This window comes from Mus pahari, unplaced genomic scaffold (genome assembly GCF_900095145.1).
Source record: "Mus pahari unplaced genomic scaffold, PAHARI_EIJ_v1.1 scaffold_11949_1, whole genome shotgun sequence".
In the NCBI taxonomy this organism is placed as follows: domain Eukaryota; kingdom Metazoa; phylum Chordata; class Mammalia; order Rodentia; family Muridae; genus Mus; species Mus pahari.
In genome coordinates, this window is record NW_018391715.1 from 10,407 (window position 1) to 22,095 (window position 11,689).

The window sequence follows — 11,689 nt, forward strand, 5'->3', positions numbered from 1 at the left end:
TCTACTGCAGTAAAAAGCAATTTAAATTGTTATATCCTGCTAGGCATGTTCTTTCTCTCTGTGTTTCTCTTTCTTTCTCTGTCTTTCTCTGTCTGTCTGTCTGTCTGTCTGTCTGTCTCTCTCATACACACACACACACACACACACACACACACACACATGCACACACACTCTACCAACTTGATTCCTATTGGCCTTTTGTTTTCTTTTGTTTACCTTACTGGCTTAATTTGGCTTCCTGGCATTAACAGATGATTATAATATTGTCTCATTAATCTTTATCTTCTTTCTCTCAGATTTTCTGTCATTTACCGTGGGCCAGATGTGACTCACAAAGTACAAAAGTTGAGTGAGTATACAGGATACAAGTTTAAAATCCAGGCATGTAATGAAGCTGGGGAAGGACCAGAGTCTGACATCTACACTTTCACTACTACAAAGTCCCCACCCACTGCACTTAAAGGTAAATGGTATACAAAGACACTGACCATATTACTGGTGCTTCCACGGAACATGAATTGAATTGAGCAGTAATTAGAAAATTCTAGAGTAAGACAGGAGACCTGGATCAGAAAGACAGATGGCAGGTGTACTGCTCATAAAAACTCTTGCTTCTAAATTTGGTTTCAGGGGAACCAAGGCTCTCTTCTGACCTCCACAGGAACCAGGCATACAAGTGGTGTAGACATACCTTTTATGCAAGCAAACTCTCCACACACATACAATAAACAATTTAAAAATTAAATCTTAAAACTAGCAGTTGTAATTTTTAAAATTCAGAAATAGAAAAATTCCACAAACAATATAGTGCTTAATTAGGGATTTAAAGGCAATGTGAAATTTATTAAGATTTCAGGCCTGGTAGAGGGGGTTCATGTCTTTAATCCCAGCACTCGGGAAGCAGAGACAGGTGGCTGAGTTCAAGGCNAGCCTGGTCTACAGAGTTCAGGACTGCCAGGCCTACACAAAGAAACCATGTCTTGGAAACCATAAAACTGGCTTAATAAAACTCCCACATTCAGTATTTTTCAAATGTCTTAGAGATCATCACTAATTCCATCTCTACCACTTCTAAGAATAAGACATGGAATGGAAGAGATATCTCTGAGTTTAAGAGTAATTTCTGTTTTAAAAGTATGGTTATGTATTTCTCATATTAGGTCTACATGTTCTTGTAATGATTGTGTGCTGTCATGAGTCTTTTCAGTGTATTCGAAATCTAAAGATTACAAATTGTTTAGACCTTCTAAAATGTCACCTTTCCCCCAGCACCTAAAGTCCATCCACTGAATAACAACTGTTGTGAGATCAAATGGGAGTCTTTGGAGCCAATTGAAGGTGATCCCATTGTTTACTGCCTTCAAGTCAACACTGGAAAAAAGGCTATTCAGGTATATTTTCTCAAATTTAGTCTTCACCATTTTGCCAGGCATAGTAGTACATATCTATAGCCTCAGCATTGTGGGGTAAAGGCAGGAGAATGCAGGTAATCTTTGGCTACAGAGCAACTGTGAAGGGAGAGAACTTGCTTTAAAAATATTCTGTGGTGGAGCATGCCTTTGATCCCAGTACTTTGGAGACAGAGGCAGGTGGACCTTTGATTTGGGGTCAGTGTGGTTGAAGGGGAGAGGACTTTTAGGGCAGTCAGGACTAAATAGATAAAACGATAGTTCTATGTCCAGCTGACGGTTACCCTTTTGGCAGGGAGTTATTGTTGAAGGTATGTAAAGTAACTAAATCTTATGTCAAATTTTCATCTCATCCTTAACATGTATGAACCTAATCTTCATTTGGAGACAAGTAGTATATGCAATTAATTAAATCATTACCATTTAATTATATAGTATTTCTTGATTCTCACTGGCCATAACACATGATTCAAATCCACAATACAGTTAAACTTTTACTGTTGTAGGATGCAATGATTTTTTCTAGTCAATATTGAATTCCTTTACATTTGTTATGAATATGTACATGAAATAATTTTCATTTCTCTTGTTGTAAAAACCTATCCAATGCATTTTTGTATTCTTTTGTTTTATTTTCTTTATTTACATTTCAAATGATATCCTAAAAGTTCCCTATACCTCCCCCGACCCCCGGCCCCTGCTCCCCTACACAAACACTCCCACTACTTGGCCCTGGCCTTCCCCTGTGCTGGGTCATATAAAGTTTGCATAGCCTAGGGGCCTCTCTTCCCAATGATGGCCAACTAGGCCATCTTCTGCTACATATGCAGCTAGAGACACAAGCTCAGGGGGTACTGGTTAGTTCATATTGTTGTTGCACCTACAGGGTTGCAAGCCCCTTCAGCTCCTTGGGTACTTTCTCTAGCTCCTCCATTGGGGGCCCTGTGTTCCATCCAATAGGTGACTGTGAGCATCCACTTCTTTGTGTGCCACGCACTGGCATAGCCTCACAAGAGGCCGCTATATCAGGGTCCCTTCAGCAGAATCTTGCTGGCATGTGCATTAGTATCTGGGTTTGGTGGCTGATGATGGGATGGATTCCTGGATGGGGTAGTCTCTATACAAGGCATTTTTAATTGGTAAGAAAAACATAATTTTCATCTGATCCTTTTTCCTTAGATTTACAAAGGACCGAACACTTCCTTTTCCTTTTCCAACTATCATGCAAATTCACGCTATCGCTTCAAGGTCTGTGCAGCACGCAGATATGAAACCTCCAACGGTCTTCAAGAGCTGTGGGGGCCATATAGTCCCAGTGCTCTTTTCTCAACTTATAAGCATCACTCTGGGCATGGAAAAGGCAATGGGGGTAAAGGAAAAGGCAAACACAATGAGAAAGTGGGAAAGTACAGGATAGGGTTTGCACTTATTGCTGTTTTGTGTGCTGTTGCTATTCAGTACTTCCTTTTCATATATTCAACCATTTAGAAGAAAAGAAAGCAACTTATATTACATTTAGAAAACCTTAGATATATCTTAATGCTTATTGATAGAAAATAACAGGAAAAAAACAAATAAAACAAGAAACCCCCCAAATTAAAAGATTTTATGAGGGTAGAAGAGAGATTTCTAAGGAAAAATAAGTACCTTAAATTTTACCATTTCCATTGTTCTGTCAACAAACATTGCCTTGTTATGTAAAACTACGACATCTGTGGATACTTTCTGCCTTCACTTTTTAAGGTAAAGTTTTCAAAATTTTTAGGACTATGAAATAACAGTATATTGGAATTTATTTTAGAACAAAGTATGAAAAATCACTTCTATCTTTCCTGTTAACATCCATATAAAGTAATAAAAATGTGTCTACCAAACTTCTTGTGTATGCTTATCTGTTCAAAATAATATACTGAGCTATTGGTTTCTACCCTGATAAAGACTTGGTGTGTTTGTTAGGATTTGCTAAAGAACAGAGCTGGCAGAATATATATGTATACAACACACTAATGGGGGATTTATCATAGTGCCTGAGAATATGTGTGGGGTCTGGATAGTACAACACTGAATGTCTCCTGACAAAAAGGCCTAGATCTGGTAGTTTTTACATCCACAAGGCTTGCTTTCTCAGAACTCCCAGACTGGAGCTGGAATCCTTGAGGATTCCTGGAGAGCTGCAGGTTTTCAGATTGCATTGGAATCCTGAAGAAGTTGGATTTAACACAGGATAACAACAGGATAGATACACTTGCCAGGAAGTGTAAGAGAAAGCAGGCAAAACATCAACACTTCCTTGTCCTGTGTCCTTTAATGTAGTCTGCCACCAGAAGGTAGAGCCAAAATCTAGGATGGGTCTACCTGCTTGAAGTAATCTAATTAAGAAAACATTTCACACAGGAGAACCAAGCACCTTGGGCTTTCATTGTCTCCAGATGCAGTCATGTTGACAACCAAGATTCATCATCATGCTTTGTAGAGGGGCAATAGTAATTTATAGCACTTTGCTGTAATAGGAAGTAGGCAAATGGAAAGGAGGACATGGAGAACAATTCTATATCACTGTAGGGTCTTTAAAACTCTCTCATTGGTATTGTCAAATATTGTATACATGCACACTCATATACATCCATATGGACATGGAGTGTTATCATTGTTTTCTCTCACCATAGATGGATTCACATCCATGTCTAGTTACACACGAAGCATCTCACCATGGTTCCCACAGGCCACCCTCCAGGAGCTTTTCTCAGAATGTGTCATGAAACTTGTTGCCCTCACTGAAAATGTTTAAGATGCTATTTCCTATTTCAGTGGTTCTAACACTGAATACGCTAAATTCAGGAGGCAGATATCCACTTGTAAAGGCCACTGACAATTTTGGCATATTCTAACATATAGCCTTTTTTTGGATACTGATATTATACAACTACCACCACATTTTGATACACATTGACTTAGTCTTCCTTCTCTTATAGGTTTGGTTGTGAGCCTGTCTTTAATGGCTGAACCATCTCAACACTCCTCAGACTTGCTTCTCTATAGGCACTGTGTTGCCTTCTCGTGACAGATACCATTTGATTTGCACTAAGCCAAAAACTGTTGGTCCAAACTGTCAACTGCAATAAATCTAGTTCCACATGCATTCCACTTGATTTCTGATACTAGATTGATACCCTTTCTAAAGATTAGACATTTTAGGAAATAGTATTCCTAAACAGTATTACAGCCCTATCTACAATAAGTGCACATTGATTAAAAAATTGTGACTGAGCTGGGCAGTAGTGGCTCATGGCTCTTGCCTTTAATTTCTTCACTCAGGAAGAAGACTCAGGTGGATCTCTGAGTTGCAGACTAGCCTGATCTACACACTGAGTTCCATGACATCCAGGGCTACACAGAAAAACTATGTCTAGGTTCCCTCTCTCCAAAGGAAAGAGAGAGAGAGAGAGAGAGAGAGAGAGAGAGAGAGAGAGAGAGAGAGAGAGAGAAGAGAAGAGAAGGGAAGGAAGAAAGGAGGAAAGGAACAAAGGAAGGAAGGAAGGAAAGAAGGAAGGAAGGAAGGAAGGCAGTGTGGCTGGGTGACTGGACTGGGCTCTGCTGGGCTGGTAATGTACATAATTGAGTGTTACTCACCCATAAACACAAAATCCTGTCATTTGTAGAAAAACTGTAAGAAATGAAGGACAGTCTGTTAATTAACATAAGTCAAACACAGAAAGAGAAATACCACATGATTGATGGTAGCTCATATACAGAATCCTAAAGGAGTCAGTACAACACTAAGATGTTAGGAAGTGGACAGGAAGGAAACATGAGTTTAGTGAAGGGTTATTGAAAACCAGACAGAAGTAATAGCTCACAGTGTTCCGCAGCACAGTGGACTAAATGATAGTTGGAATATTATGAAGATTTATAAGAGAGATAGTCAAATTTAAGTATCCTTTTTTTGAGACAGGGTTTCTCTGTGTAGCCCTGGCTGTCCTGGAAATCACTTTGTAGATCAGGCTGGCCTGGAACTCAGAAATCCACCTGCCTCTGCCTCCCAAGTGCTGGCATTAAAGGCATGCGTCACCAAGCCTGGCTTGTAAATATTCTTTTAAAAATCCACAGGGAGGCTCAAAATCCTAACTGTAAAAGAGACAAGGAAATGGTTTGATCAGTGTGTGCTGCAAGCATATGTTAAAACGTCACAGTGTACAATTATTGAGTGTTGAAGTGAAATAGCAGTTTAAATGATTCCAATGGAGAAGTGAAGGAAATAGAGAGTTGGCAGAAAGATGGCAGCTGAGGGAGATTGTCTCTGGACCGTCCTCACAGACATGCCAATTTAAACAGTGAACCACACACCAATCTGTGTGCACAGGCTCCCAGGAAACCAGGAGAAAGCCTCCATGCGTTCCAAGGAAAGAGTTGCCTCTGGTTCTCCACCCTCAGCTCCAGGCAGCTCAGCTCAAGACACCTCTCACTGGGAAAATTGAATTAAATCCAGACTGGAGGCTTGAAACCCAATGGTAAGCAGGGCCCCATACACCTTGACCCCAAGCCTTATCCTCACACTGAACATCTGGCCCTTCCCAAGCCTGATGGCTCAGAGTCCACCTCTACCCACCCACATCTCAACATCAGGAGGCAATGCAGTGGGAGCATCCAGCCCAGTGAAATACAAAGAAGTAAAGTGAGACTAATGCTTTTTCTTGGAGCTCAGTGGCAGGGCCACTACATGGAGACTTGATATCTGAAAGGTTCCAAAGGCCCCTGTCTCCCAGACAAACCTTTATAGATGGAGTCTCAAGACATGCACAGCACCAGACAGGGACCTACTTTCTGGTGAGGCTCGCTTCCTTGCTATATGCCTACAAGCTGGGCACAGAGGTGAAAAGGGACCTGATCCTACCCTATACTCTCCCCACTCCTCTCTCCCAATCAGGTCCCTCTCTCCCTCTGCCTCCCATGCATATTTTGTTCTACCTTCTAAGTGTGATTCAGCATCCTCCCAGGAGCCTTCCTTCCTGTTTAACTTCTTTGTATATGTGAGCACATACGGTGCATGTCCTTTCGGGTCTGGTTACCTCTCTAAAGATGGGGGAAAGGTCAGAGACCTTTCTAGAAGATTTGGGGAAAAGATTGAAGGCCTTGAAGGGGGTAGGAACCCCAAAGCAAGAACAAGAGTATCAACTAACTTGAACGCTGAAAGCTCTCAGAGACTAACAACCAGAGAATACACTGGCTGGGCCATGGCTTCCTGCACATATGTAGCAGAGGGCTGCCTTGCTCTGCCTAAGTTAGTTAAGATTTACCTAATCCTGCAGAAAATGGATGCACTTGCCTGGGGAAGATACCTGGAGAAGGGAACCCTCTCAGAGGTGATGATGACAAAGTGAGGGGAAGGATTCCGTGATGGAAAACCAGGAGGAGGCAATGTTTGGGATGATAATTCATTATTAACTAATTAAAGAACTGAATGAGCTTCAATAGAACAGAGATATAATCTAGTAGTAAACGGGAGGAACTGAGAATGCTTTTCACTAATGAAAAATTTTTTTCTTGGTTATTTTTGCCTGTACTAGCAAGATGCTTAGAATCTAATGGCCTCTGCCTCCTGAGGGCTGGGGGTATAGATGTGATGTGTGCCACTACATCCAACCTACAAAGGTTTTTGAGCTGAAATGTATAATAAGTGAGATTCAAAGCATGATAGAAAGATTGTGTGGCAGATCAGATTAAACAGGAAACAAAATGAGGAAGCTTTAACACATATTACTTGCAAATACATAATCGGATGACAAAGAAAGCTAGGAGAAATGAAGAAAGCATATGGGAACTCCAAGACAGCATGAGAAGGACAAAATGTTTAGCAAAATGTTTGTCTTTAAGGAAAGCAAATGGGACTAGAATCTCAAAGTGGTAGAAAGCTTATTCAGAAAGATAATGAGGGAGTAGTAGAGAGATGGCTCAATAAATTTTCCTGTTCTTACAGTGGCCCTGGGATGATTTCAACTGTTCACAACAGTCTGTTAACTCAAGTTCCAAAAACTTTCAGTGTACCAAAAATAGAAAATAATATAAAATTGCCAATTCAGAATACTAGTATTTAGTGTAATTATTCTCTACAAATGAAGTAGAAATAAAAGTTCTCAGACAGTAAGGGTCAAGCACATTAAGGTCATCAGAGTTGTCCTTTAAGAAAGGCTAGAGGACAGGATACTTCTGATTTCCATCTGTGCCACAGAGTTGACCCTATGTCACAGGTCTCTGCACCCCAGTGCCTCACGGAGTAAGCTTATCTCCCAGGAAGTGCTGAAACACCAAAGATCTCAGGCTCACAGACTCATAGGAGGGAGATTGTAAGTCAGAAACAACAAGACCAACTAACACCAAAGAAAACCAGATGGCAAGAGGCAAGTGCAAGAACATAGGCAACAGAAACCAAGACTACTTGGCATCATCAGAACCCAGTTCACCAAAACAGTGAGCCCTGGATACCCCAACATACCTGCAAACCTAGATTCTGATTCAAAATCACATCTCATAATGATGATAGAGGACTTTAAAAAGGACAAAAAATACTCCCATAAAGAAATACAGGAGAATAAAGGGAAACAGGTCGAAGTCTGTAAAGAGGAAATACATAAATCCCTTAAAGAAATACAGGAAAGCACAACAAAACAGGTGAAGGAATTGAACAAAACCATCCAGGATCAAAAGATGATAATAGAAACAATAAAGAAATCACAAAGGGAGACAAGTCTGGAGATAGAAACCCCAAGAAAGAGATCAGAAGTCATAGATGATACCATAGAAAAACATTGATACAACAGTCAAAGAAAATGCAAAGTAAAAAGCTCCTAACACAAAACATACAGGAAATCCAAGACACAAAGGAAATACCAAACCTAAAGATCATAGATATAGAAGAGAGTGAAGATTCCCAACTCAGAGGGCCAGCAAATATCTTCAACAAAATTATAGAATAAAACTTCCCTATCCAAAAGACAGAGATGCCCATAAACATAAAAGGAGCCTATAGAACCCCAAATAGAATCCACCAGAAAAGAAATTCCTCCTTTCACATAATAGTCAAAACACCAAATGCACAAAACAAAGAAAGAATATTAAATAAGTAAGGGAAAAATGGTCTAGTAACATATAAAGGCAGACATATCAGAATTACACCACACTCCTCAACAGAGACTCTAAAAGACAGAATATTTTGGACAGATGTTATTCAGACCCTAAGAGAGAACACAAATGCCAGCCCAGCCTACTATACCCAGCAAAACTCTAAATTACCATAGATGGAGAAACCAAAATATTCCATGACTAAAGCAAATTTACTCAATATCTTTCCACAAATCCAGCCCTACAAAGGATAATAGATGGAAAACTCCAAAACAAAAAGGGAAACTACACCCTACAAAAAGCAAGAAAGTAATCTTTCAACAAACCCAAAAGAAAATAGCCACGCAAACATAATTCCAGCTCCAACAACAAAGCAACAATCACTGGTCTTTGATATCTCTATACATGAATGGACTCAATTCTCCAATAAAAACATAGACTGACAGACTGAGTATGTAAACAGGACCTGACATTTTGCTACATACAGGAAATGCACCTCAGTAGCAAACACAGACACTACCTCAGAGTTAAAGGCTGGAAAATATTTTCTAAGGAAATGGTCCCAAGAAACCAGCCGGAGTAGCCATTCTAATAGTGAATAAAATCAACTTTCAAAGAAAAGTTATCAAAAGAATAAGGAAGGATAATTCATACCCATGAAAAGAAAAGTCCACCAAGAGGAATTCTCAATTTGGAACATCTATGCCACAAATGCAAAGGCACCTACATTCATGAAGAAAATTTTACCAAAGCGCAAAGCTCACATGGAACCTCACACAATAGTAGTGTGAGACTTCAACGCCCCACTCTCACCAATGGACAAATCCTGGAAACAGAAACTAAACAGAAACACAGTGAAATTAACAGAAGCTATGAACCAAATAGATTTAACAGATATCTATAGACCATTTCATCCTAAAACAAAAGAATATACCTCCTTCTCAGCACCTCATGGAACCTTCTCCAAAATTGACCATATAATCAGTCACAAAACAAGCCTCGACAGATACAAGAAGATTAAAATAATCCCATGCCTCAGGTCAGATCACCACAGACTAAGGCTGGTCTTCAATAACAACAAAAACAACAGGAAGCTCACATACACATGGAAGGTGAACAACTTTCTACTCAATGATAACTTAGGGAAGAATAAAGAATGAAATTAAAGACTCTTTAGAGTTTAATGAAAATGAAGGCACAACATACCCAAACATATGGGACACAATGAAAGCAGTGCTAAGAGGAAAACTCATAGCTCTGAGTGCCTCCAAAAGCTACTGTAGAGAACATACACTAGCAGCTTGAGAGCATATCTGAAAGCATTGCAACAAAAAGAAGCAAATACACTCAAGAGGAGTAGACAGCAGGAAATAATCAGATTCAGGGCTGAAATCAATCAAGTAGAAACAAAGAGAACTATATAAAGAATCAATAAAATCAGAAGCTGGTTCTTTGAGAAAATCAACAAGACAGAGTGGCAAGGGTTCCTTCCTGATTGTCTGGGCCAGCACCCAGAGCAGACGCTGGGTGCAAATTCTGTAGCCAGCCCCACAACACCCAGAGGCAGCTCGACTCCCAGGTGCTCTAACACACCCAGGATCAGAGGATTACAGCATCTCAGGAGATTGGTCACACCAGGATCTCAAGGTCCCAAAGGCAGCTTGACTTCCACGAGCTCGGACACACCCAGGATCTCAGGATCACAGGATCCATGAATCACAGGTTCACAAAGACAGCTGGACTTGGAGGAGTTATGACACAACCAGGATCAGAGGAAGGGCAGGCTTCAGCCAGATATAGCCAAGGCATGTAGCACTAGAAATAACCAGATGATGGGAGGCAAGCATAAGAACATAAGCAACAGAAACCAAGGTTACTTGGCATCATCAGAACCCAATTCTCCCACAATAGCAAATCCTGGATACCACAACACACCGGAAAAGCAAGATTCAGATCTAAAATCACTTCTCATGATGATGATAGAGAATATTTAGAAGGACATAAATAATTCCCTTAAAGAAATACAGGAGAACACATGTAAAGAGCGAGAAGCCCTTAAAGAGGAAACACAAAAATCCCTTAAAGAATAACAGGAAAACACAAACAAACAGGTAAAGGAAAGGAACAAACCCATCCAGGATCAAAAAATGGAAATAGAAACAATAAAGAAACCACAAAGGGAGACAAGCCTGGAGTTAGAAAACATAGGAAAGAGATCAAGACCCATAGATGTAAGCATCACCAACAGAATATGAGAGATAGAAGAGAGAATCTCAGGTGAAGAAGATACCATAGAAAACATTGACACAACAGTCAAAGAAAATGCATAATGAAAAAGCTCCTAACTTAAAACCTCCAGGAAATCCAAGACACAATGAAAAGACCAAACCTAAGGATCATAGATATAGGAGTGAAGAGTCCAAACTCAGAGGGCCAGCAAGTATCTTCAACAAAAGTTATAGAAGAAAGCTTCCCTAACCAAAAACAGAGGTGCCCATAAACATACAAGAGGCCTATAGAACCCTAAATAGACTGGAACAGAGAATTCCTCCTGTCACATAATATTCAAAACACCAAATGCACAAAACACAGAAAGAATATTAAAAGAAGTAAGGGAAGATGGTCAAGTAACATATAAAGGCGGACATATAAGAATTATACCAAACTTCTCAACAGGGACTATGAAAGCCAGAAGATCCTGGACAGATGTTAAATAGACCCCCACTTTCTCTTCTATAAATTTCAGTGTCTCTGTTTTTATGTGGAGGTCTTTGATCCACTTAGACTTGAACTTTGTACAAGGAGATAAGAATGGGTAAATTCTTATATTTTTGGTTGTAAGCCTAGCCTTTAATGGCTGAGTCACTTTATAGGACCCAGCACGGGAAGGCCAGGGCCAAGAAGTGGGAGTGGGTGGGTAGGGGAGCAAGGGTGGGGGGAGGGTACGGGGAACTTTCAGGATAGCATTTGAAATGTGAATAAAGAAAAAGAAAGAATGGGTCAATTCTCATTCTTCTACATGATAACTGCCAGCTGTGCGAGCACCATTTGTTGAAATGCTGTCTTTTTTTCCACTGGATGGTTTTAGCTCCCTTCTCAAAGATCAAGTGACCCTAGGTGTGTGGATTCATTTCTGGGTTTTCAATTCTATTCCATTGATCTAC

The 11,689-nt window shown here is 40.1% G+C and overlaps 1 protein-coding gene across 1 annotated transcript in view; it reads left to right on the top strand.

The window, feature by feature from the left end:
* The window catches only part of LOC110314664 (fibronectin type III domain containing protein 3C1-like), a gene marked incomplete at its 5' end in the record, with an annotated part of 13,298 nt that extends 10,401 nt beyond the window's left edge, over positions 1-2,897 (top strand). Inside the window, 3 exons of the mRNA XM_021188918.1 lie at positions 297-463; positions 1,270-1,391; positions 2,589-2,897. Of these exons, the coding sequence (XP_021044577.1) occupies positions 297-463; positions 1,270-1,391; positions 2,589-2,897 (598 nt within the window). The remainder of the gene's footprint in view (positions 1-296; positions 464-1,269; positions 1,392-2,588) is intronic.
* Between the last annotated feature and the right edge of the window lie 8,792 nt (positions 2,898-11,689).